General features: G+C 53.0%; 1 protein-coding gene across 1 annotated transcript; it reads right to left on the reverse strand.

Moving 5' to 3' along the window:
- Positions 1–7,844: 7,844 nt before the first annotated feature.
- CNTN2 (contactin 2) lies at positions 7,845–26,683 on the reverse strand. The gene is made up of 22 exons (XM_061185499.1): positions 26,570–26,683; positions 22,180–22,324; positions 21,921–22,096; positions 21,666–21,761; positions 21,076–21,285; positions 20,695–20,794; positions 19,374–19,549; positions 18,817–18,953; positions 18,246–18,375; positions 16,720–16,870; positions 16,471–16,598; positions 15,963–16,138; positions 15,319–15,439; positions 14,660–14,818; positions 14,030–14,179; positions 11,870–11,940; positions 11,319–11,553; positions 10,861–10,973; positions 9,569–9,755; positions 9,115–9,227; positions 8,459–8,627; positions 7,845–8,051 (listed from the first exon to the last, which is right to left on the reverse strand). Exons 1-22 carry the CDS (start codon positions 26,637–26,639, stop codon positions 7,942–7,944), a joined length of 3,123 nt encoding a protein of 1,040 aa, XP_061041482.1. The 5' UTR covers positions 26,640–26,683; the 3' UTR covers positions 7,845–7,941.
- Positions 26,684–26,895: the final 212 nt, after the last annotated feature.

Below are 26,895 nucleotides of genomic sequence, written 5' to 3' on the forward strand. Positions count from 1 at the left end.
TAGAAGGATATAATAGCTTTTCTAGTGAAAGTGTTTTTTTCCTCTTCAATAAAAACCATTCCCAGGTGCTGTATGGAGACCTAACTTTTTCTGCCCTTTAGTTTAAAATTTCTTGCAGTTGTTTAAATTGTCCCATAATCAGTCTGGTTTTGGGTTAAACTCACACCAGTGTTTTTAGAATAGACATTGAACATATTGCTTTGTAGGGGGCATATGCCCATTTGTGGCAGAGCCGAGGGTGTTAGTAATGACTTCTGACTCAGGTATGTAAGAGACAGTCACTAAATGTTAATAAATTATTTGCACCCCTTATACCTCCCAGGTGAAGCCTTTGTGCTCAGTGCTAAGTTGAATTCCTGGTGAAACACTGGATTCTTCAGCTGGTAGATTGCCCCTGAACAGTTCCTAGGCTTGCTCCGTGCTCCTGTCCTTCTAGCTCTTTGAGTGCCCTGAAGCTTGTGTTGCTGGAGGTTTCTTACAGCAGCCAAGGCCCCCTAACGGAGGACTAGTACCTTCCTTCCTCAACAGGAAATCCAATCTTAAGACCTTCAGAAGCCATTCAGACTGTGTCTGAGATAATTGGCTTGGCTTGTGGAACTATCAGGGAAATTGCTCTTGGGCCACCAGCTGAGCTAATTCTATATGAGAGAATTAGCATTTCTTCCCCTCACTTTTTTCTCAGCACAGAGGAAGTAGCAGAAACAAGACTTGGACCAGTGGTTATCTTCTCTGGCCGTGTGTCTGAATCACCCGAATGAGCTTTTGAAAAATAAGATTCCTGAGTCCTAACTTGAGGATGCTAATTCAATTTAAATTATGACCAATGGATCTCTGTTATTTCTTCTATTTTAAATTAAAAAAAAAAAATCCAGCCCGTAGAAAAGTTGAAAGAAAGGTTTGATGACATCCACAGACCCTTTATCTGGATTCACCAATTGCAAACGTTTTGCTCCAGTTCTCTTCCTCTCTAAATACATATTGATTTTATGTGAAGCACTTGAAAGCTAGTCACAGACATTGTGACCTTTTACCCCTAAATCATGTATGCATCTCCTAATAAGGACGTTCACCTGTATAACTACAATGACTTCATCACACTAACAATTTCCTAATCTTACAAATAGTTGATACTTCGTTTCTCCCAATTTCTAAAATCTTAGAGCTTTTAACTTAATGTTTGATCTAGGATCAAATGAAGGTTCACGTATTACATTTGATTATTATTCCTCTTAAGTCTTATTTTACAACAGATCCCCTAATTTTTTTTTTCATGACATTCATATTGAAGAGGCCATTTGTCTTGCATAGTGTCCCACAATTATTTCCTCATGATTAGATTCCTGAGGAATGAATCTTAAACATTTTTGACAAGAGCCCAACGAAAATGATATGTACTTATTGCATGACCTCGGGAGGCACAATATCAGGGTGACCCATGGTTGATGATAAGCTTGATCGTTTGGTTAAGGTGGTGACTGCCAGATCTCTCCAGTGGTGTATCTGTATATGTTTTCCTTTTGTAATCTGTGGGGTGATGCTTTGTGATTATCTCGTTTCTGAAAAACGTTCACAAGCGTTTTAGAATCCATTCATGGTCTTTGCCTTATTATTACATGCTGGGGATTGCAAAATGATGGATTCTTTAAATTCATTTTTGTATTTATTGCCCTGCATCTTTCTGTAAAGAAATGCTATTCTTTTTATTCTTTTGACGTTTCAATGAATTCTCTTTTTTATTCAGTGAATTATATATAATCCATTACTGTTGTCATATTTTTGATGTTCAAATTGTTCGCAGTTTTGGCCAGAAGTCCCTTCAAGCCAACTCTTTTGTCCTTTTGGTGTGGTCCCACTTGACTTTGAGCATGTCCTTGCTATAGCAAGATGCCTCAGATGCACATTTGGACTTTCCTTTCTCCAAACCTGAATCTCCAAGGGAGATTCTCCGAGGGACTCTATTTCTCCAAGGGGCTCTTGTTCCTTTTAGTGTGGGGAGTAGTATTTAGAAACCATGGTCTGGGTGCTAGATGTGCTCATTGCCACTGGGGAGTCACTGCTTCTAGGCTGTTTGAGTGTCCTAGGTATATGTAAATCATGAGTTCAGAAGCATCTTTGTTTTTCAGAAGTTTTGTAGATAATTCTCGTATATAGCGAAGGTTGAGAACCACCGGCTTAGACTCATGCATAGGGAGTCTTTAACTATTGCTCTTATTTTGAAAAGGTCTTAAAATTTCCACACACCCTTTCACCCATTCTTTCTACCTCAGATAGGATGTTATTCAGAAGACCTGTTGTGTTCCTGCTATTGACTGTGTAATGGAGCAAGCTAACTGAGGCTTATCTTTGAAACACATGATTGTGAGGATCAAATGAGATCCTGTGAGTAAAACGTCTCTGTAAACTGTGAAGGACCAGACATGCATGAGTTGGGAAATGTCACTAATGAAGCTCATTACTTTAGACTTGGACACTTCGCTGAAGCAGTCAGGAGAGAGCTTGCTCTGCTTTGAGAGAGAACTGTAAAACATTAATATTACATTGCTGAGGAGGGTTGAGGGGTACGGTGTTTCCCATTTTACAGATGGAAAGACTGAGGCCCAAGAAGAGCTAAATAACTTCTCTAGCATACTGTTGTAAGCCGGTAGTCGAACAGGGGATGGAATATTGTACAGCTCTAGGTTTACAGCCCTCTGTGCATTGGGTTCTTGAATTTTGACTCTGAGGATGTGAGGGGATTGAACAGGGAAGAGAACAAAACCCCCTCAGATGTGTTAGTGCAGACCAAAGCCCAGTTTAGTTCTTTGAATTCTGTGCATGTGGTCTGCCTCTGGAGGATCAAGGAGATGCTGCCTGGACTAAGATTTGGGGTCCAGAGTGGCCAGCGCTCCCGACGAGGCTGTGTTGTGGTAACTACCACTATCTATGTGGCCCCCTCAGGGGCTCGTTGTCAGCCTGGGCTTCTTGTGCTGAACAGGCCCTGGGCACACAGCTCAGCACCGAGTAGTGGGGCCTCTGCTTGCCTTGCTTGCTTTCCCTCTTCCCTGAAAAAAGCTGTCAGGCTCAGTCAGCACGGAGCCCTACCTGCTTTGCACCAAAAGAATTGAACACTTACACAGCTGCGTAAGTGTATCACGCATCTCAGGTGTAATAGAAGTTGTGATAAATGTTGAATGCATGGTAGTGTTGCAGCTGGAAAATGTGACTAGAAATTCAAATTCTTTTGGCTGTTGTGAACAGAGGCTAGAGGCACCTTCTTACCAGGTGGAGGTCACTATGTCTCCGCAGGGAGAAGACTTCCCTTTGGTACTGTTGAGTCAATACAGGTATCTCCCGCTTTCTGAAAGTTCACTTTCCACCACTTTTGTTTTACGAGAAACCTACATTAGTACCTGTTTTCGCTAACTGAAAAGAAGTCTGAAGACGATTTTCACTGTTTCAAAAAAAAGGGAATTGCTTCTTTGCTTTACACCATTTCAGCTTAAGAAAGATTTCATAGGAACACTCTACTTTTGAGGAGCGGGAGAAACCTGTACCTCAAATGTCTTAAAAATCAGGTAAGCTCGGAGCAGGTACCATCAGATGAGCACTGTTTACTGCCCATCCTGTTAGGTAAAGCCAGCCAGCCTAGGAGAATGCCTGCTCTGCTCTGCTGAGGCCTGCCTTAAAGTTGCTTGGCCTAATTTTTCTCCCCTCCCAGGACTGAATGAAGCAATATGGACCATGTGTTGTGACTTCCTTAGAGGTGACTGTGTGAAGGCTGAAGGTGTTGGGTAAAAGCCTAGGGTTAGAGAACAGGACAAGGAGATACTCTTTAGTCTGAGGATAAAAACACCCACAGCTGGTGCCAGCTGCCTCAGCAGGTTGAGAAACCATCTTTATTTAAGAACTGCCCGCTACCAAAGTCAATAAATAACTACCATTATAAGAAGTGTAAGAGAGACAGACAATAGGTCAGTGGGAGCGGGTCCATTTTAACAAAAACTGAGTTAAGTCAGTGGTCCAATGACGCCCCAACCCTTGCCCAGCTGTGAGCTTTTCTAAGCTTTGCAGGCCCTGGAGGGGGTGGGTCAGTCGGAGTCTGGGGGCCAAAGCAGGGTGCACCCCATCTGAGGGCATGAGGCTTCCTAGGGCTCTGGGGAAAGCTATCAGACCCATTTGTTTTTTCCTCTCCAGTTTCCTTTTATTGTCCCGCCTTCCCAAAGCCTATGACCTATATAGCTACCAGGCATCTCTTTCCATGGAGCTCTTTGAAGTTCCTTAAAAGTGCCCATCTAATCCCTCATGCCACTCCAGGAGCCTCTCTGGCAACCTTGCTCATCTCCAGGATGAAGCCCAGGTTAGGTCTGAGCCAGGGAAATAGCTACACCTATGCCTCAAACCCAGGTTTGAGGATACGGCTATCCCTCCGATACAGAGGAGCCCAGTAGGTGGTCGTATTCTGAGATCAGGAAGCACACAGTCCTTTAGCTGGGGAAGAGATGAAGGGAGTGAAACATTCTAGAGCCAGCTCGGGCTCTTGCCCAGAGTAGACTAGCCTGGCTCCTGCGGCTGCCAAGAGGCAGCAGTGTGTGCTGGGAAAAGAATGCCTGGGGTGAGCCTTGCCGCGTAAATGACTGTGACTGCAGTCACTCCCCCCTGCATGCTGCAGGGGCCCCAGCGGGTAGGAGCTCCAAGACTCTTCCTGTGCCGAGCACCTTTTGATTCCAAGAATCCCAGCCCTGAAGGACACTTGCAGCATCCCCTCCAGTCTTCACCTACCCTAGACCCCAAGACAAACAGCTGTCAAAATTTCTCAAAGGTCCCTACAAAAGGAAGAAGCCTCTCAATTACTCAGTCCAGGGTCTCCTTGCAGACGTTTTTTCTGACGTCTCTCCTGTCATTTTATCAAAAAGAGCGCCCCCCCGCCCCACCGCCCATGGCCCTCCTGTTCCCTGCGATCACCTGTATCATTTGATTCCCTGGATGAAAGTAGGTAACCCAACCGCGCTGGGCCCTGAGGCTCCACGTGAAGAGAGCTGCCCTCCCCCCAAGGGTGAGGTATACATCTGGGCTGTTGGAGCAACCAGGGCTGAGTAGCCAGGGCCGGGGCAAAGGGCGCTATAGGCTGAGCCCCAACGTATGCAGAACGGAGACTCTCCCGAGCCCTGAAGCGCTGCCTGTCCCTAGTCCTCAGGCACTTGCTGGCCACTAAGCTGTAGGGTGAAGTACTGGTTTGTGGCTGTTTCCCCTTGGTTGCCTGTCTGGGGCTTGGTGTGTGAGAGGGGAGAGATCCAGGATCGAGTCGTTACCACAGCAGGAGCGAGCCTCAGCCCACGCGGGCAGCGAAGGCGACAGGCCTCTTGGGCAGGAAGGGACTCTGAGAAGCTGTCTGATCTCTTCTTCTGCCTCCACACCAGCTCCTGTGCAGTCACTTCACCAACAGGCTGTTCCCTTTTACATGCCTGCGTGTCTTCAAGCCACCTGCTGTCTTATTCAGTCTTAATCAGCACTCTGCCTGAGTCTTGGCCTGCAGGAACATCCATTTTAGTCCAGCTCTGTGTCCCCCAAACAAGTTCTCCCTGCACGGGGCTTACGTTTTCCTGAGGCTGAGTTATCCTTGTTAGAAAAACCCTTCCTGGGTTTCCCAGAGGGTCTGTCTGCCTCCACAGAACTAAGACTCTTAGTCGTTCTCTCTTGCCTCAAGCAAGCGTAGGGGCTGCAGCCACCAGCTGCACAGGTGAGTTCCTGTGCCGGTCCAGCCCAGCCCTCTCGGCCCAGCATCTAGACACCTGTCCCTTTGCTGCTTCTGCCGCAGCCAAGGCAGTGAGGAAAGAATCAGCTAAACCTTGGAAGAAGGTTTTCTACTTTCAGCATCCCCTTTCTGATAGAGCTGGATACAGGCCAAATCACAGCCATGGGGGACCAGGTTGGATGCTAGACCAAGTTTGGGTCCCTGCAATGGAAGAATGGTCACTCAGCTGAGCCCCCAGCACCTCACATGGGGGTGAAGGATGGGAGCAGGTGAGGAGGGTTTGATTGGAGGGCTCCAAGGAGGCAGTCCTGGGCCAGGGGCAGGGTGGTAGGTTCAGTGGTGGCAGGGAGAAGGCATGTGAGCTTACGTTTTTAAAAAATTGTAGTGGGTAAACACCAACATAAACCTGCCCAGGAAAATAGAGCAGGACTTAAAAAATTTAAAAACCATAACAAAATAGAGCTCTAACTGTAAACTACAGAAACCAGGCTCAGGGGGCCTGTGCCCTACAAGATGCCTGTCCCGCTGCTCCTATATGTGAAGGGCCACCTGTCACAACATAGGCTTTGGAATTTCCTGGTTGTGCCACCACTGCTGCCTGGATTTGGGGAATCCCTGTCCTTGCTTTGGCCTCTTTTCTTGGAGCAAGGGCAAGGGGAGCAGGGGGCTTCAAGCCAGCACTGCATATTGAGGTCCCAGCAGAAGCTAGGCTCAGAAGGCAAAGAAAGACTGGGTCTCCTGTAGTCTGCATACGCCTTGGGTTGGGACCCAGCCATGCCGATCACCCCACCATCACCCACCTGAACCTCTTGAAGCAGAATTTTCATAGCCCACTGCCCTTCTTAACCACCTTCTTAACCAGGTCATAGCCATTCAGCACTGCCCCCTTCCTCTGGATAGACAAAGAGCCTGGGACAGGAAGGTGGGGGAAGAGTGCTATCCCAGCCCCATCACTGACAGGCTGTGTGACCTGAGGAAGGCCCTGCCCCTTCCAACTCCGTTACCTCACCTGTAGAGTGGGGGCTTGGGCCCAGTGAGGTCTAAAGCCTCTTCCAGCTCTGACGTGCTGTGACTGGTAATATACCCAGAGCGCAAGCTAAGATGTCCCATTTATTTACCCCTTCGTCTTCTGGGGGAGTGCAAAAGAGCATCCGAGGCAGCCTGGGGGACGGGTTGCCAGGTGGCCCAGGGCATTCCTGCGAGCAGGTAGGGCCGCATTTATCCTTTGCCTTCTCAGAAGACTCCTGACTCCAGACACACAGAATTACAGCTGCATTCTGCTGGAGGAGGACGGTGGAGGCACTCCTGCCTCCTACCCAAACCCGGGAGGGACCGTGCAGGCTGGGGCTTGGTGCGGTGGGGGACCTGCCCAAGACAAGCCCTTTAGTCACCCAGCCACCTGTAGTGGCTTCTGTCACTCTGGGGTGACAGGGTCGGGTTGGCAGTATTGGCTAAGAGGGCAACGTCACCTGGATTGTGACTGTGCCTCAGGCCAAGTCTGGTGCCCCTTTCCACCAGGAGTCTCAGCTTCTCAACCCTTCTTAGCTCCCACCCAGCAGTCGGGAGCGTCGCCCCCCCAGAGCTGCAGGGGCTCAGGCTCCCGGCCTCAGACACCAGAGCACTGGTTTTCAGCCATCTAGGCAGGCGGCAGGGGCCTCCAGGGAGTTATCCAGGACAATGTCAGGGTCCAGCCGTGCTGTCCTTTAAGAGGAGAAAGTAGGAGAGTCCCTGGCCCCCAGGTTTGGCCCTCTCCTTAGACTGAGAGATGCTGCTGTTTAAGCTTTGTCCCGTTCCTGTCCAGTGTTCCCGGGCTTAGGACTCCGCTCTCTGGAGCAGAGTCCATATGCGGCCCCAGAGTGCTATCTCCGCTGATGCGCAGATACATGTTTAAACCCCCTTCTTCCTGTAGGCCTTCCTTCCATCCAGGCACCCGAGAGGGCCCAGGCATAGGGTTCAGTATCATCATGGAACTTACTGTCTGGTGCCTCTTGATTTAAAGAAAAAAAATCCTCGCATGGGTTCTATCCTGTGGCAGAATATGAAATATCCTACCTCCTACGAAAAGGGCACTGTTTAAAGTAGGTATTTAAAACCAGTCATTCTCAGGCACAGTGTTGGGCCACCTTGGCATTGGGAAGGGACTGGGGCCAGCTGGCTGTGTCCATCGGAGGTGGGTGTCCAGCTGTGGCAGAGAGGGAGGGGTGCCGAGATCAGAGCTCCAGGTAGCCTATGAGGATCAGCGTCGCCACGGAGTGACAAAGGACGGTGCCAGGATGTGGGACTGGACAGCCTGCCGAGTTCTCCACCATCATGCTTGTGCCTGAAACCAGCAGGCGGAAATGGGCTGAGTGAGCTGGGCCTGGGACCTGCACATCCCTGTCCCACCCTCAGGACAGAATCCAGACCTTTCCTAAGGAGATTCACAGAGGGCTGGCTTCAGGACGGGGAGGTGTTCTCAGCCCTCCTTCTGCAGTGTTTTGTAGGACCTCTGCTTTTGTTCCCGTGAAAGGAGTGCACTCACCTCTCAGCCCTCAGGGACGTTTGGGAGTGGGAAGGAGGGGGCAGCAAGGGCAGTTCCAGGGCTACTTCGCACTTGGTTCCTGCCTGCCTGCTTTTTTCCCCCTTGGGGACTGGCTGGGTTGGGGTCTGGCTTGGGTGGGAATGATTCCTGCATCAGGCATCTGGATGGACCCTGATACTCCTGGGGGATAAGGGGAGAGACAGCACCTCCATTCCTCACGATGTGGACTTCTGCCGGGACCCCGTCCCCCCCTGGCCCTGTGGTCCGAATCTGCACCAGGGCATGGCCAATGTCTTCAGGAACTGCAATTTCTATCCAATTCTTGCTGGTGAGGTGGAGCGTGGGAGTCGGGTGTAAGTCGTTCTGGTACAGCATCTGTGGGAAGGGGGTTAGCCAGGCAAGAGTTTCCTTACACCAGGACTGATTCTCCTCTTCCCTAGCCCCAGGAATGGGAGGACCCCATATGGTTCTGGGCCCTCGAGGTCCTGCCTCCTCACCCCTCCTGTTTCCTGTTGACCAGGTCCAGGCTCTTGAACAAGCTTCTCACTGGGACGAGAAAAGCTTGCAAGCAGCTGAACTGGTTTTGCAGACTCCTTAGACCAGAAGGACCCAGACTTCACCCAGTCCATCGCTGCCCCCGTGAAATGAACCCTGCCTTTCCGCAGTCATACCATTTTCTTCTAGTCTCTACTACATGCTCCCTGAAGAACTGCTCGTGAATTTCACGCCTCTCACAATCCCAAACTCTTTGCTTACACCTAACTCAGATCCTTCTGGCTAGAAACTGCAGCTCCCTTGTGTTTGCCGGAAATACAAGTGAGCTCTTCCTCAGCGTTCAATGCCTGGTTGATCCCTTCCTTACCTTATAGCCTGTGACTGCAGACTCATTTCGGAGCGGGACCACAGGGTCCCACTTAATACTAAGACTGGCGCTCGAGAAAGTCCAGGAGATGTTGCCAGGGGGTCGCCGTGGAGCTGCCAGAGGAGGGAGAGAGTCGGGGAGACCTCCTAATGTTTCCCCACCACTCACCCCCTTGCTTTTAGCCAGCCTTTTTCTAGATGTCTGCCCAAAGCAGTTGTACCCAGAACATTCTGTCACCGCTGCCTGAGAAACAAACTCCAACAAAGGTTGGAGAAAAGGGAGGCACTTCAGAGGCCATGAATTCCATTCCCTTATTATTATTAGACGTGCTGCCTCGTTTCTGTCCCGCCCAGGGCTTGTGGGCTGGAGCATTTGTCTTTCGGGGAAAGAGTGATCCTAGAGGCACCCCCTCCAAAATACACCCCTCCACCCCCACCCAGGCTGACGGACTCACGGGGCTTCACGGTCGTGGCATTGGCGGAAGGGCTGGCAGGCCCAGTGCCGGCCCGGTTGTAGGCCCGCACAGTCACGTGGTACTTGGTGTTGTAGTGTAGGCCGGTGACTAGGGCACTGGTGTCTAGCCCTGCTGTCCTCACTCGGTCAGCAGCTGCTTCTTTGTCCCCGGCTTTCCAGTAGCGGATCTGAAGGGGGCAGGGGCACCCTAGGGTCAGCCGTCAAACCCAGGACCTCGGGGCTACCCTGACCCTGGCTCTGGACCTGCATCCTGCTCCTCGCTGGTGCTTGTAACTCAGTCTCAGGTCTCAGAACCTAGACACTAGATCATGAGCTCCAAGAGAGCAGGCACAAGTTGGTGTAAGTTGCTGCTCCCTTCTTGGTGCCCAGCAGAGTGCCCAGTCCAACGAGAGAGCTTAATACGTGGGCTGAACGAGGGAGTGGGGGTGTGGGCACAGACTCAACCTAGCGATGGCCTGCTGAAACCAACCCCATTTAATTAATTCAAGGAATCCCGTGGGGACTCTGTTTAAAGGCTATGAAATGCATATTGTACTTGCAAAGTAGTCCCCCAGCCCGCACTCCAGCAAGCTTACGAGGGCTGCCTAGTAAATGCAAACCCATTGTCATAGACCTCGTAACACCAAGGCCTTCTAGATATTCTTCCAAATCAATGGCAGAGTTTGCAGCTATCTCCTCAGTGGGGCTCGCCTAACCCATCGTGCTAAAGCCCAGAGCTGACTCTCCTGAATGGAATTTACAACATCACTAATATGATGATTCTCCCTTAGACAATGACATTTCCTGCTTGTCCTTCTGTCCCTTCCTCTCGCTTTCTCTCACTCTCCATCCACCCCCACATGTACCCCAGTGTGGAGTCACCAGTGGGCCCAAGTCTTGGGTCAGAAGCTGCCGGGCCCCGAGTTCCTCAGGGACAGGATGAGCGGCTGGTACATAGAGGAGGCCATGCTGTTCTCTGCAGCCCTGAGGATGCCAGGCTAACTGGGCTCTGGCATGAAACGGGCAGGCCATGCCCCTTCCAGAAACCGCTCCTCCTCCCCTGGGCTCCCACAGCGTCCAGGGCCGGCTCGAGCCAAGCAGTAACGTCAAGGCTGTCCACAGGCATCAGCCAGAGGGGCTTAGCTGAGGTTGCGTCCACGGTGCTGCATAGACTGCGTGCTGTGTGCCTGGTTAGTGAATGAGTGAGTCCAGGAGGAGGACTAGCAAGCCATGAGGTGCCCCCGCGCCTTGACTCCCCGACCCCTTCCTCTCCCAGCCCAGGTCAGTGCTCACCTCGTACCCCAGGAGGATACCATTCATGTCCTGCCGCACCGGTTCCCAGGTCACGTTCATCTCTGAGGATGAGACCCCTTTGGCCCAGACCTTGGTAGGGGCCACCCTGGGCTCTGGGGACCGACACAGAATATGGGTTTGGATTCCCAGGCACTCCCTGTGCCCTACAGAGCAGCTGCCAACTGGGACTGCCCTCTCTTAGGATTTTAAAGAGCCCAGGGTGCAGGGTGCAGAGCATCCCCCGGGGCCCACTTCTCTTTCCAGAGAGCCTCCCTCCTCTAGGCCTGAGGGGAGACGAGGTAGCAAGGGCTGGGAAGGAAGCCAGTGGCTTAGAAGCCAGGTGTCCTCTCCACCCCACCTACGGAACCCAGCAGGGGTGTGAGGAGCACTCCCCCACCCTACACCCCGCAGACAAGCTGCTGGGGTGGGGATGCCGCACGGGCCCCGGGGTGGCCCACCTTCCTCAGCCGAGTACACGATTGCGGTGAGGCTCTCAGGCCCATCCCCGCGGTGGTTGTAGCTGCGGATCTTGACCTCAAAGGGCGTGTAAGGCCGGACGCTCTCGTTGCTGTAGACGAAGTACTGGGCATCGGCGCCGGGCACCCGCGCGGTCTTCCAGCTAGTGCTGCCCTGCCTGCGGAAGGACAGCAGGTAGCCGAAGCCGTCTCCGTTCTGGTACTCCCGGGACATGGGCTGAGGGGCAAGAGCGTGGCGTGGGCGAGGGGCTGCGGCCGCGTTTCCCTGCCCGTCCTCCAGCCCCACCCAGCCTTCACCGAGAGGGGTGGCCCCAGGACTGCGGTGGTTCCATCCTGCAGTGGGTACCAGGGGAGGGGAGGGACCTTGTCTGCTCTGGAGTCAGGACCGTGCAGTGGCTCTGTCTGGGTCCTCTCTGCATGCCGCTCAACTCCTGATACGAGTCCCACCAGGTGCAGGTGGGGGTGAGGGTGGGGTAGAACTTGTCCCCCCAGAGAACTGGAGGCATAGTCCTGCCTCTGTCCTTGCAGCTTACCGTCCAGTTGACAATGAGCTCTCCAGGGGCTCCACCACCTCCTCTGAGACCTGAGGGTGCCACCGAGGGGGCTGTCAGGGCCAAGGGACACAGACAGTTAATGGGCAGTGAGGGAACAAAAGCTCTGAGTCTGAGACCAAAAAGCATCCTAGGACAAGGACACCCTTCCAATGGGCCCTGGCTATACGCCAATAAAATGGACAACCTAGAAGAAACAGACAAATTCTTAGAAAAGTACAATCTCCCAAGACTGAACCAGAACCAGGGAGAAATAGAAAATATGAACAGATCAATTACCAGTACTGAAATTGACTCAGTAATTTAAAAACTCCCAATAAACCAAAGTCCAGGACCAGATGGCTTCACAGGTGAGTTCTACCAAACATTTAGAGAAGAGTTAACACCTATCCTTCTGAAACTATTCCAATGGGCCCTGGTTTTGTCCTTCAAGAGTCCCTCTGGACGTGGGCTTTGGAGTCAAGCAGACCTGAGATCAGATTCTACCTCTGCCACTTACTAGCTGTGTTTCTCTGGGCGAGTTACTCTCTGAGCCTCTGATTCCCCTCTCCGTAAGATAAGGATAATGTTTCTCTCAAAGGCTGTAAGAAGAATAAAATTAAACAAGACAGTGGCTAGCATATACATATAGTATACACTCCATAAATGATTATCCTCATCCCTCTTGTTGGTTTAAACTAAGTAGCAGAGACCAACTCCAATTTGCTTTAAATTAAGGGGAATAAATAATTCAGAACTGCAGTTAATCCAAAAAACATTTCTTTTGGGTTACAGGGTGTTTTATTATTATTTTTTTATTTTCATGGCAGATTTAATTTCCTAATTGTCTCTAGTATTCAAAAGGCTGATATTAAAACAAGAATGTATTTAATTAGATCGTGAAGCTTGGCAGGGGGTAACTTGGCCGAGGGTTAAAAATATTTCTGTAGATGATCCAGCAATTGGAGACTTATCACTTGGTTCTGATGATACTTTAGGGCCTTCTCATTTGCAAAGGGCACTTAAACACATTACCCATTTGATCCTGTGAGGTGGGCATTAATATTACCCTTTTCAGAGTGGAAAGATTTGAGGCCCAGAGCAGTTAAGTGACTTGCCTAAAGTCACACAGCTAATAAATGTCACAGTTTGAATTTGAACTCAGCTCTTCTGATTTGAAATCTCATCATCTTTCTTTGCATCATAGCTGTCTTTGTGCTCAACTCCTGGATACTACAGTGAAGGAGACCACTCCTCACCATTTGACTGTCCAAGAAGTTCAATCAAAGAAAGTGCTCCTTCTGGAATTCTTTACTCAGGAGAGGTACCAGTTAAAAATATTGAATGATTCCAGAAAGAGCCTGGAGAGTCAGCATGGGGCACATAGGAAACCATGTTTATGGACACAAAAAGGCAGACCCTCATTACACATCCAGCGGGGCAGGCCTGGGTGGGTGTGGAGGGGAGGCAGGTCCTGATTCCATGCTGCTGGTCTCAGGATCCCAGGGCTCTCGTTCTGGGCCTTCACCTTCACCTCTTCCCTTCCTTCCCCACTCAGGTTCTGACACCTACCTGCCTTTCAGGGAGGGTTGTGGGCAGATTGTCCATTCCTGCTGCTCCCAAAGAAACCATCTAAAGAAGGACTTAGAGCACCAGCTGCTTACTTAGTGCCCTGCACAACACACACGCACACACACACACACACACACACACACACACCCCTTCCTCATTAACTGATTCCTGCAGCTCGTGCACTTCCAGGGAGGATATCTGCCCATCACCCCATGGTCCTGGGTTCAAGTCCAGGCTCTGCCAGCGTGACCCTTCCCTCCTCCAGCCTTTGGTTTTTCCATTTTTTAAAAAATTAAACTTTTTACTTTGAGACAATTGTAGATTCACATGCAGTTGTAAAGTTGGCCTATTTTTTAAATGAGGGGTTTGGACTGGATGGCTTCCAGCCCTGACAGGCTGTGGCCCAAGGCACAGTACGTTGTGCAGTGTTGCGGCCTCGCTCTGACTTGTGTTCCTTTCTCATCTGTTTTGTTAGAGTCCAAAGCCTGGTGAGCAGGGTTGGAACTCCATGTAATTGCTGCTTGCTTGGGGCTCCCTTTAAGGAGGGCTAGGGTGTGTGCCCTGACATTACTTCTCACCCAGGGCTCTGACCTGCTTCCTTGGTCCGGATTTTGCTGGAGGGCCCACTGGGCTCCCCAGTGCCCAGGATGTTGCTGGCTGAGACCCGGAACTCATAGTCCATCCAGGGCGTGAGGCCCAGCACCTGGGCGGTCTCGGCGTTGCCCTCGATGTTGGCGGGATCTGCAAGGCACCAGGGAGTCAGTGGTCTGCACTTCATTTACTGATCTGGATGGAAAGGGGCAGGGACTGGGTATGAATCACTTTTTTATACCCAGCTCTCACGGTGGTACCCGCTATATTAAGAGTTCAATACCTTTTTCAGGAATGATTGGGAAACTCGTAGACCTCCCTGCCTTGGAGCCTTTGTAAGATGTTGTGTGCACCCCACACCCACATGAATGTTTTCATTGCCCCATTAATAGTTCTGCCAATGCTTCAAGGGTGCAGACTGAGTGCCTCCCCCTCCAACTCTCTCCCCATTCTTCTGCCGCCTGTGTGACCATCTTCCCTAATGGCCTGGGAGCTCCCTGCAGGCAGGGGGTCTACACTTGTCCCTCTTCGAAGATCCAGGCTCAGCCTTGAACTCTGACCCCCAGCCCTCCCCGCCCCCCTTACAGCCAGGCCTAATCAGTACTGACCTGGGTGGGGCCTCACACTTACTGGTCCGAACCTGCTTCCACTTCCCTGCAGGTAGAGTGCGAGCTTGCAGGGTGTACTTGGCAATGGGGCTGTGGTTGTCAAAGCCACGGCTCCAGCTGAGCTGGACAGTGGTGTCACCGATGTCTCTCACAACCACGCCTCCTGGGGGACCTGGCGGACCTGCACCAAGAGGTCAGAGCAACAAATTTGAGCCAACCTCCTTCAGGCTCGCTTGGGCTGGTGCAGTACCAAGAGGGAGCAGCAGAGGGCGCAGGAAACACACACCGGGTAGGGAGGGCAAGGAATGGGGGCAGTCGTGAGTGGCGCATGGGGTGTTTTGAGGAGGAAGGATGTGTCCAAGGCTGGAGGGGTCACAGAGGCTCTCACACAGAGATGTGTATAGATTTCCCAGCACGAGGCTTTGAAACTTCTGGCCTCAGCAAGTTCTCCAGTCTTGGGATGTGTTAGGAGTGGATTTTTTACAATTTTAGCTTTGGAGGAAGAATATTTTATTCATTTAGGACCTGCGAAGAACCACGGGATGAGTTCAGCTCAACAGACTTGTTAGGAGCCCTTCCCACAGCTTTCAGGGAGAGGTGGGAGTTAGGGAGCGAAGGTCAGAATAGCCCAGCTGGCCTCTGAGGGTGTCACGGTGGGGGTGGGGTGGGAAACCCCATCACCTCGGACCAGGACTGTGGCCTCCTTAGATGCACTGTCCACCACCGTCTGGGCCATGCATGTGTACTTCCCACCGTGGCGCAGCTGGGCGTTCAGGATGGTCAGATCCCCAACCGTCTCCTTCTGCACACGGGGGACAGGAAGCGGGGCAGGTCAGAGGAAGCAGCCCTGGGCTAGTGCCTGAGTCAGGGCACAGGAGGCAGGGCTCAGAGTGCCCTGCTCTGCTACTTCCCCAGACCCCTTGCACCTCGCTCTTCCTCTCTGTTCCATGGGAGGGATCGGCTACTCTCTACTTGGTACCACTGGGGATTAAACGACATTTTTTTACAGAAGACAGTCAGTGATGGTTCAAGTTAATGATATCATCTGCGCTAGGGGGCAGGATAACAACAGTAGGGGAGTGAGTCTTGTTCGGTGTCTGGAATTCCAGGTTTGACCCTAACCCTCTTCTAAATGCATAGACGTCGGGTGGAATCCGGGGAACTGCCCGTCTAAGGGAGGGTGCTTATGAACCCAGGGATGAGCTTGCCGTCATGGCATTCCCGGGGGAAGGGGGAAAAGCTTTGGGGGTGTTGATGGCTCTCGTGGGTCCCCTGTCTGCCCAGAAGGAGGGAGGAGCCCTGGGTTCTCTGGCCTCAGGCCTTACCACACTGGCCCTTCGGTAGTGACCCCCAGGCTTGTCGAAATCGATGGGGAAGTCGTCCAGGGTCCAGATGAAGGTGAGGTCCATGGTGGGGTCGTGGGAGGCGTGGCACTGCAGGGTCAGGTTATCTCCCGAGTTGATGTCGGCACTCGAGGGGGCTAGAGTGATCTTGGTTGCATCTGCCAAGACAAAGGGCCCCTGAGTGGAAGGGGAGGAAGTAGGCCCAGGCAGGGGCAGCAGGGCAGGGTGAGAGGCTCTGTCTTGAGCCCCAGGAAAGAGAACAGGCAGCGTGGCCAACAGCTGCATCCCAGCAGCCCCACGAGTGCGTGGGAGGGAGGCAGGAGCATATCCTGGATGGCGGTGTTTGGGGGCAGTCCCAAGAGAAACCGAATCCAGGGGTAGCCTCAAAACCAAACTAGGAGGAACATGGGAACACAAGAGCCCAATGGCGAGGAGGGATGGCACCCCATGGTGGCTGAGTCACCAACCTCAGCCAAACCATAGTCCTTACCTCGCACAGACAGGATGCCCGTGCTGTTGGCTTTGCCCATGAAATTCTCAGCAAAGCAGGTATATTTGCCTTCATCTGACCGACTGATGTTTCTTAAGATCAAGGTGCCATCCGGAGTTACAGTCACTCTGCAGCAAGGACAGAGCAGATCTGGCCAACCCAGTGACACACTATAGTCATGGGAAGGGGACTCACCTCCAAGGAGAGTGAGGGTGGGCAGGAATTTCTCAGGTGGGGTGGGGCTTGTACCTGCTGCTGTTGACCAAAATCTCAGTGCCTTTGCTCCAGAGCACCACGGCCTTCGGAGCTGCCCTGGGCTGACAGGGGATAACGATCTCTCCCCCTCGGGCTGCGGGGATCAGACGCCTTACAGGATTCAGCCTAAAGTCAGGGGCAAGTGCTGGAAGGAAGGGGGAGTGCCCCACAGTCATGCAGGGAATCAAACCAGTACTCGTTGTCCTGGAGTCAGATGTCACCTGGCTACATGTTAAACATTTTATGTTCCCTCTATGGCCAATCCACGAGTGACCCCTAGCAGCACCGCTTCCAAAATAGCCAGAATCCAGCCCCTTCTCATCACCCCCACTGCCACCAGATCTCCGCTGGTTGGCCCTCCTGATTTTGCATTTTCTTTCTACAATCTCTTCTCCACCCAGCTGCCAGGAATATCATTTTAAGAACACAAAACAGACACTCAGAAAAAGTCCAACGCCTCCCAAGGGCTCACAAAGGAGTCCCTACCTCTCTGATCACATCCTGCTCCATTCCTTCCCTCACTCATTGTGCTCTATCACCTGGGCCATTTGCTTCTTCTTCTTTTTTTGGTTCCGTGAAGATGCCATGATTTTTCTTGCCTCAGGACCTTTGCACTTACTATACATTTCGCTTGGAAAGCCCCCAGATCTTCACATGGTTGGGTCACATCCCAAATGCAACTTCTTCAGAGAGGTCTTCCCTGACCATCCCCTCTAACTGGCCCACCTTACCCCCAGCACTCTGCGGGAGTTTCTTTATACTGTATTTTTTATGGCTGTCTGAAATTATCTTATTTAATTGTTTGATTTTGTGTTTATTTGCCCCCCTCTCTCCACTGGATTGTAAGATACTTGAAGGCAGAGACCTTATCTTTCGTGTTCACTTCTTAGGAGGTGTTGAAGAGATATTGGTTGAATGAATGAATGAGTCTTAGTTAAGCCTCACTACAATTGGATGAGGTAGGTACCATTCTGTCCATTTTACAGATGAGGAAACAGACTACAAGCTTAAGTCACACATCTAAGGATACTGGACTAGCTGACATTTACTGGGCACCTGTTATGTGATGGGCAGGTTCTTTATGCTTTAGCTCTATCATCTCCTTTAATCCCCACAGCAGCTGTATAAGGGCTGGGCTATTATTGCCCACATTTTATTATTCAAGAAACTGAAACACAAAGAGATTAATAACTTGCCGAAGGTCACACAGGCAAAGGGGCTGCATTAAACCCAAATCTAGCTGATTTGGTTTTCAGGGACTTTTGCCACCTTTTTTTCATGGCGGCAGACATTTACTTTGTCCACGTCAGACGCAGGTCAAGCCAGAGACCCTGTCCCCTGGGAGCTCCATCTAGTGTCTCATCTCCTGTCTTAAATCCCTGAGTTCTACTCAGAAGCTGTTGGAAAACTAAGGAAAATTGCCAGGTGAGTGTGCGCGTTTAGAAATGCTGCAACTCACAACCCCTAACTCCCCCCACCTGGATGTCCCCGGGGACGTCCTCTCTCCCTGGGCCCCTTACCTTGCACAGCCAGCTCGGCACTGGCATAGATGGTGCCGTGCTTGTTCTCCGCCACACACTGGTACATGCCTGAGTCCTCTAGGCTCAGCTTGGAGAATCGCAAGTCCCCGGCCAGCACTTCTACCCGGGCCTGTGCAGAAGATCAGGACCACTGGGTGGGGGCTTATGGGGTGGATGCAGTGGAGAATGGGCTGCCTGGAGGGAGCGCCTGTATGCCCAGTCCTATCCAGGGCCACCTGGAATCCCAGGACGCAGAGATTCCCCAGGCCTCCCCGCACGTCTGCACACGGAAGCCAGAGGGGCGAGTGACACACTCAGGACCACATAGTGCTTTTGTGGCTGAGTTGGGCCTGGACTCAGGTCCCTGGACCCTCCAGACTCTATCCAGTTGACCAGCCTGAGGCCATGTGACTCTGGGATGGAGAGAAGCACCTAGAACTACCCTGTGGCACCCTGATTGGCCCAGAAGGGTTGCCAGTGTGCGGAAGGGGAGGAGATCTGGAGGGTGAGGGAACCAGGTGAGCAGAGGACGGTGTGCTGGGTGTGTGGAAGGAAGCCCCAGGTCTCCTACCTGGGAGGCCAGAGGATCCCCATCCCGAAGCCAGCGCACTGTGGGCCGGGGCTTGCCGGCGGCTGCGCATTCCCAGTGCAGGTTGGAACCGATGTCAGCCTCCATGTCTGAGATCACCTTGAGCCACTCGGGCTGAGCTGCGGGGAGCAAGGGAGAGCAAGGCTGGGGAGGGGCTGGGGAGGAGCTGGGAGGAGCTCCGCGGATTAACTGGACTGGATTTGCAGGGCTGCAGCTCCTGTGCCAGACAGCAGAGGGCGCCAGCCGCATTCCGGGATGGGGGGGGTGGCGGAGAAGCAGGTTCAAGACAATTGGCACTTCGTGCCTGTGCCAGTAACTGTTTTAGCGACTTAAGTCATTCTAATCCTTTCCATGTGCTTTCTGCAACCCTGACTGAAGCTCTGAGCTGACCACAGCACCAGCCTCATCTGGTCCCATACCCACTGCAACCCGTGGGCAGGAAAGTTTCAGCAAGGGGCTGCCTAATCTCCTCCCTGACTTTTGGGTCGGCTTCCTTAAGGACAGGGGAAGGCAGGGGGTGAGCGTGTCCGGCCCTATACCCTGCACGATGATGCGGCCCTGGACGGTGTCGCGGCCCTTGGAGTTCTCCGCCTCACACTCGTAGGTGCCTTCGTCCTCGAAGCCTACGCTGGGGATCTGCAGGGTGGGCTCGGCTGTGGCCCACTGTGGGGACAAGGAGCCATCCACTTTGCGCCACTTGATCCTGGGGACAGGGCTGGCGGGGGAGACAAAGCCAGAGGGGGTGGGCTGAGCTAGGCAGACTCCCTTGTGCCTGCAACTACTCCCCCAACCCAGGCCCCCCTGAGATGCTGAGCAGGTGGGGACGACGGGGAGGAGGGCCGGGAAGAGACAGAGGGAGAGCGGCCAGGAGAGGAGGAGGGGCCTCTCCCAGGGAGGCTCAGAGCATAGGTGGTCTGTTCCCTGAAGCTGACTTGCCCTCCCTGCCTGCCCCCACCCTGCCCTGGCCTCTTCTGGGCCTGCCCTCCTCAGCAGTGGCCTGCAACCTGGTTCTTTATGGGTCCCCTTCCTCCTCTCCCCAACAGGGCCTTGCCTCTACTTTTCAAAGGGGATTTGGTTGTTAGTAATCTGTGTACGAAAATGGACTGAGGTATCAGTGAGTCTTAAAGGGTAACGTATTACCCTTCATGTATTTTAAATATGGATTTTCTGGAAGACCAATAACTTTCCACAAAGCAGGGGGCATCTTGGGTAACCACAGGAGATATGTGAGGGAGGAGGGGACCAATGCACAAATCACATTCTTTCATTCATTCTACAAACATTTATTGAGTACCTGCTATTTGCTTAGCCCTGTTCCAGTGAGTCCTTTTTTTGAGAGAGTAAGAGTTCTATTATACATTTTCTATTTTAAGAGATAACTGTTAGCATCCATAGAATACTAACTAAATACCAGATGCCATTCTAAGCACTGTACATATATTAGTTCATTCAATCCTCATAACAACCCCATGAGGTAGGTACTATTATTATCACCATGTACAAATAGGGAAACTGAGGCACAGAGAGGTTAAGTGGTTTACCCAAGGTCTCCCAGCCAGCAAGTGACAGAGCTAGTATTTGAATGAGGCAGGCTGGGTTGGGGTCCACGCACCATGCTACCTGCCCCCAGCCTGGGGTGTTGTATAAGCTGCCTGAGCCTATCATGCACGTTGCTGGGAAGATGCCTCACCCAGAGAGTTAGTGCCCAGTGAGTGGCGGTTGCTACCCACTGTGGGTCCGGCACTCTGCTAGACCTTGCGAAGGCACCAAGATGGCTGAGAGCTGGCCCTGCCTGCCCTCTCCCTAAGGGGCTCTGAGAGGCTGTGCCCTGGCCTGCCCCCTCCCTCCCCTACCACTCACTTCCCGAAGGCGAAGCACTCCAGGGTGACCTGCTGCCCCACCAGTGCATAGGTCTCTGCTGGGAACCGGGCCTTGATGCTGGGGGCAAAGAGCCTGGTGTCTGGGGAGAGAGGGTTCACATGTCAGATGTAGCTGATCCAGATCAGGTGCTCCTGTGCTTAGGATCTCAGCACAACTCAGAGCCCACACTTTCTTGACTCCCTTTCCCCTTGGGGGCATGCAGCAAGGGTCTGAGGCCATGTAGCAGGAAGACCCTGGGGTCCAGGCCCAGACCCCGTGCCCTTTGAGCTGCTCTTCACAACTTCAAAGGGAAGAACCCCTTTCCCAACGCCCCCTGACCCCTTCAGCTCCCTCCTCCTCGCCTTGCCCGCTGACCCTGACCTTCCGCAGCCAGGTTGAGCTGAGCAAACTTGCTGAAGACGCTCTTGGTGGAGAAATCCATGTGGCTTGTGGCCAGGCAGGAGTAGTTGCCCAAGTCTGAGGCATTGGTCCGGGCAATGTACAGGTTCCCTGTGGTCTGGGACACGAAGTGTCGCCCGTCCGTAGGGATGAAGTTGGGGAACTCGTTGAGGAGCCAGCGGTAGGACAAGCCTAGGAATGGGGAGTTTGAGGAAACCGGGGGTGCTGGGCTAATGGAGCAACTCTGGGTAGGACCTCAACGCGCTGCTGGGGATCTGTAGACCCTGTCCTGAGAGATCCTGTGCTCTGAACTGGGGCTGAGGGGAGACCTAGAGGGAAGATGCGACTTTATCTCTGCCCTCAGGGAGTGCTGTCTGCTGGGGAAACAGCCCCTGCCCTTGGGGACCTCCCAGTCTGATGGGGGGTGGGGCACAGAATCATTTAGAGTTGGGCCCCCGGGGATCAGTGCTTCCAAGGGTCACTCACCACCTCTAATTCCATCCCTCTTCTGCTGAGTGGCCAGAAGCCCCTCCTGTGCCCTCTGTCTAACATGGCCCAGGGGCCTGACTCACCTGGGTAGTGGGCGGGTGGGTTACAGGGCAACATCACACCCCAACCTTCGTGGGTTTTCACTGGGTCTCGCTCCTCCTTGGAGAATTCCTGCAGGACTGGAGGTGGAGACCGTGTGCTCAGGCGCTGTCCTCCAAGCCTGGGGGACCCTCCTCAGCTCAGGCTCCATGGGGAAGTAGTCACCCGCCCTTTCTGGACACTTTTTCCAGCCCTGTCTTCTCTACCCCCAAAGTGTCCCGGCACCCCGTGGGGCTCACAGCCAAAGCGGAGGACAGCCTCCCTGCTGACGACGGTGCCCACTGGGTTGGAGGCCAGGCACTGGTAGACACCGGCGTCCTGGGCTTTGGTGGGGTTCATGATGACCAGGTTGCCCCCAACCAGCTGGTGGCGGGAGCCTGGCTCCAGCTTCATCTCGGTGCCATTCATCTTCCACCTGCAGTGGGGGCGGAGAGGGGCTGATGTGACGAAAAATTGCCCACTGCCCAGGGCCTCCCAGCACCACTGCGGGGGTCTCACCTGTAGGTGGCCGGAGGGCTGGCCCGGGCACGGCATGCCAGTGTCACCTTCTCCTCTGTGGACTCCTCTGGGAATAGCAGACCGAGGGGTTGGTCTTCAAAGACAGGCCCAAAGGTGGTCGGGGATCCCCAGGCTGAGCTCCAAGCTGCAGATGGGGGACACCACCAGAGGTCTCAGGGCCTAGGGGCCAGCTGGAGCCTGGCCTCCAGGGCAGTGCTGTCCAATAGAACTTTCGGCAGTGTTGGAAAGGTTCCATTTTCTACCCTGTCCAGTACAGTAGCCATTTGCCACTAGCCATTGTGCCCCTGAAATATGGATAGTGCAGCTGAGGAACCAGATTTTAAATTTTATTTAATTATAATTAATTAAAATTTGAATTTCAATAGGTTGGGCAGACCCCATCTAGTCAATTAGTTGTCAGTCACCCCTCCTATACTCAGATATTGAGTACCTGCTGTATACTTAGCACTGGGCGAGGCACTGTGTAGCAAAATGAGTAAGACACAGTCCCTCTTCCTCAAGGAGCTTGCGATCCAGGGAAGAAGACAGAAAACTGACAGTAGGCGAGAGCCGTAATAGTGGTTTAGGTTCAAGAGCAGGGACCCTCGGAGTGGAAGCAGTCAGGGGACTCATGGAAGAGCTGACCTGCAGGGTGTGAGATGGGCCTTGAGAGATGCATGGAAGCCACTGGCTGAAAAGGGGGAGAGAGGAGGTGTGGCCCTGGAGCCTAGTGCCCCTTCTGGGGAGGGCGTCCTGAGAGAACGTGCTCTGGCTCTGGGCCTCTATTAGCTGTTACAGGACCCTTCTAAGCCTCAGCGTCTTCACCTGTGAAATGGAAAGAAGATGAACCCCCCTCCCAGGGTCTGTAGCAGGGCTCAGCCTGACACAGGGTGTGTACTCAGCCTCTGTCTCCTGGACCCAAGTGAGGGGGCCGGGTGGGGGTCAGGGAAAGAGGAAGTCTCAATGGTGGGTGGACGACGTACACGTTGCTTTGGAGCATTTTATAAAATTCCACTGTGACATTTCAAGAAAGAGAGGCCCAGAAAAGGGAGCAACTTGCCCACGGTCACAGGGCAAGCCTGTGGCATGCGCAGTTCTAGACCTCGGGTTCCTGCATTTGCTGGGCAGATGGGTATCCCACATGCAAATGGCATTTTCCTGCCTGGCCCCCTCCCGGGCAGATGCCTTGCTCTTCACATCCCCTCGTCCAGGCTCACTGGGGCAGGGTCTGAGAGGCACAGGGCAGTGTTTCACATCTGCCTCTGTTTGCTGACTGGTGTGGCCGGTCATTCTTTGCCTTTGTGGTGTCAGGCAGGAGCCAGGCCACCCCTAATTGGCTCCTAACCCTCCATGAAGCTGATTTCAGGCCCTCCTTGGTGGGTCGTGGGGGGATCCCCATTAACCAATTAGTGCCTGCTCTCCTGGTGCACCCAGCTGTCAGCCTTAGTCCAGGGGTGGGGGTGAGCCCCATGCCACAGCTGAGGCCCAGCCTTGGACCCCTGGGAGTGATGGCAGCTGTTAAGCAGCTCTCAGAATGAGGAAGGAGGCAGGGCTCCCTGAAATGGCATCCCCCATCCCCCCTCCCCACCACCCATCACTATCCCTCATTGCCGCCCCAGGCCTCGGAGATGGCGGCGCATCTTCTCGGCTGGAGAGCCCAGCTTAATCCTAAGTTAATGATGGTGGTGGAGGGTAGGGACCCCTGCCCCAGCTGGGACTGCCGGGAGGGGAGGGAAAGGAGGGGTAGCGGAGGCAGCCAGGCTGCTGGGAACAACCTTGCATAATAGCAGCTTCCAGTAACTCTGTCTGGATGGTGGTGGTGGGGTGGGGGGGGGCGGATGGTGGCTGAGTGGGCCTGGGGCACACTGATAATTTAAGCTTCCGGAAAAAGCATTCTCCCCGGCATTCAGCCATATACACACCCTCACCCCAATATCCACAGACACATGCTTTCCACCTCTCACGTACACACACTTCCTTACATGCACACAGACACCACACATATATACATACATGACTCTAAGCTACTCCAGTAGTCAGATATACACATTTATACACACATCCGTTCCCATGCACATATGGCTACAAATGTCCACATATACTTATTTATATCTACATCTAGGCATTCATAATAACAAAATAGATGCTATTTATTGAGGGCTAACTCTTTACCAAATACCATGCTCCACATTTCTTTCTCATAACCTCTTTACGGTTTGGCTAATGTGAAAACTGAGACTTAGAAAGTTAAATAACTTGCCCCAAGTCACACAGCGAGAAGGAGCAGATCTAGGGTTGTGGACCCTGGCCAGCCTCCCCCCATAGCCAGCGTCCTTAACCACAGGGCTCAGAATTCTTGACTTCAGTTTCCCATCAGGACCATCAGAGATACTCTTGCATCCTGGGGGTACTGAATCATAATCTCTAGGAGTGAGGCCCAGGAATCTAGATTTTAAAAGGGCCTCATGGGCATTCTGAAGAGCAGATAGAGTTGAGAGCCATGGCACTGTGTGTAAGGCCTTCTATACACATTCATCATCCCCCCAAATGTAGCATGCCCTCCATGCAATAACTCACTCACATCTCCACCCTCTCAAACATCCACAGACACACCCTCACTCACCCCGCACCTCCCTCTGAAGCTACACACACATCCACCCACACGTGCACTTTCTCACACACACACAAACACACACACACACACACTCCCAGGGAGAGCCACCCACTCTGTGCTGTCCTTGTTTGGCATCCTCTCTGATTCTCTCCTGATTCCCTATCCTGACAACTCTGCTCCCCCAAACACAGGTATCAGGGCCTCGTGGAGGAAGGAGATTAGGGAGCTGAGACCGTGGAGGGGAAGCCATGCTGCCCTTCTTTGCACTGGGGTGCAGGAATCCAAAGCTGCATCCCCAGGGTAGGTGAGCAAAGACAGCCAAGAGCTGAGGCCCCTTCCTAGGGGGTGGGAACAGCCATGGGATGTTCCACTCCTGCCTCTGCAGTTGTTGGAGGTGGCAGACCAGGTCCCGTCTCCCTTGGCCTTCCTGCCTCTCGGGGTCTATGGACCCCGGAGGCTGCGCATACTGCTTACCTCAGATGATGGGGTCCCAGCACTGACTGACCCTGAGGGTGGGGAACGCGGAGGAGCCCAGGCACCTCTCCTCCACTCTCTCTGGGGTAGGTGTCTCCTGCTCCTTGCAGCCTGGGCTCCCCACCCCAGCAGCTCCTCCAGACCTGGGGGGCCCTGGCACTGGGAGCTAGGCCTGGAGCTGGGGGCCTGGGAGGCTCCCCTATTTCCCAGCAGCCTCACTGACTTGGATGCTGGGTTGGGAGGCGGTTAGGACATAATGAGAACATCTGAAACTATGCCAGTGGAGTCCTTCCCTGGTGAGACGAAGAATTTAAAATGTGCTGGTTTCAGCCTTGCAGGGGCTGTGGGAATGGGGAGGTGGAGCCTGAGGTAGCTAGAACTCCAGAAGGACACCAGAGGATGGGTACTCTTTCTCCCATGGAGATCTTTAAGGAAAAAAGAAACGTCTATTGATCTGGGCTGGGGGTCAGGGCAGAGAGGCCAAGCAGCGGTTCCAGCAGGCCCCTCCGAGCAGCAGCAGGCTGTTGGAAAGTTCCCCCAGCTCAGAAAGGCTGGGGCTCCCATACCGCCTCCCTAGCACACTCTCCAGAATCCAGCCATCCCGGGCCTCTTGGCCTGCACTGCTCGGTTTTCCGTGCCCTCCTTTTCCTTCTGCCAGCCGCCTTCCTCCCCTCTCCCCACTTGAAGCACCCCTGGCATAAGAACTTTTGCTTGGGTCCCTCTTGCCTTTTTCCTGGGCCACGCCCTGCTCTGCCTCATGTCTTCCCAGATCCCGTTCCACATTTGGTCCATTTGCCAGGCTTCATTGTTGTCCTGAGGAACCCTCCCAGAGTTGTGTGGTCAGGGGACCCTAGAGCAGTACTATCCAATAGTACTTTCTGTGATGATGGAAATATTCTATAATCTGTGCTATCCAATACGGCTATGAGGCCTTGAAATGGGGCTAGTACAACTAAGCAACTAATTTTAAATTTAATCTTGCAGCCTTTAGAGGCTGCAACTCTGGGCTGATGTCATGGAGATCTGGTTGTGCCATAGTCTTGCTGTGTGGCCCAGGGCAAGTCCCTCACCCTCTCTGGATCATGCTTTTCTCATCTACAATACGACACTCATTCCCTCTCCTCCTAATCTCAAAGGGAAAGTAAAATCCACAAGCAGGAAAATTCTATAAGGAAATGTCCTCAAACTGAAGTGCCACAGCAGTGCAGTCAATTATTTCTGTAGTCATCACTAACATAATAGCAATGATATAAAGCTATGATCATGCCTGCTAGGCTTTGGAGTCCAGACAAGCCCTCTTACCTGGAGTGGAGACAAGGGCCACAGCGGCCAGCATTAGCAAGTGTGATTTCCTCCTGGTAGGTGTCCCCATGGTGAGCGTTCCAGGCAGAAGTGGGGAGCGGAGGAGAGGAGCCTCAGCCCTGCCCAGGGAGAGTCTGGCTGGAGGCTGAGAAGGACCTAGGGAGGCAGAAAGACAGGGGAGGACTCAGCTGAGGAGCGCCCCTCCCAGCTCCAGGCACATCTGGGTCGGCGATGCTTTTGCCTCAGCCTGGGGAGAGGCTGGAATTGCTCTCACCCTCCCCAGGGCCCCAGGGGAAGGGGCTTGGCCATTACCAAGGAGCTCTTCC

This window comes from Eubalaena glacialis, chromosome 3, assembly GCF_028564815.1.
Source record: "Eubalaena glacialis isolate mEubGla1 chromosome 3, mEubGla1.1.hap2.+ XY, whole genome shotgun sequence".
NCBI lineage: Eukaryota > Metazoa > Chordata > Mammalia > Artiodactyla > Balaenidae > Eubalaena > Eubalaena glacialis.

Excerpts from the sequence above, each read along its gene's own strand:
- CNTN2 (XM_061185499.1), bottom strand. The coding sequence starts at position 26,639 with ATGGGGACACCTACCAGGAGGAAATCACACTTGCTAATGCTGGCCGCT. Across the intron at positions 18,376-18,816 it reads GGGATCCTCTGGCCTCCCAG|GCCCGGGTAGAAGTGCTGGC; the intron begins GTAGGAGACCTG and ends TCTTCTGCACAG. Across the intron at positions 10,974-11,318 it reads CGTGTACTCGGCTGAGGAAG|AGCCCAGGGTGGCCCCTACC; the intron begins GTGGGCCACCCC and ends GTCGGTCCCCAG.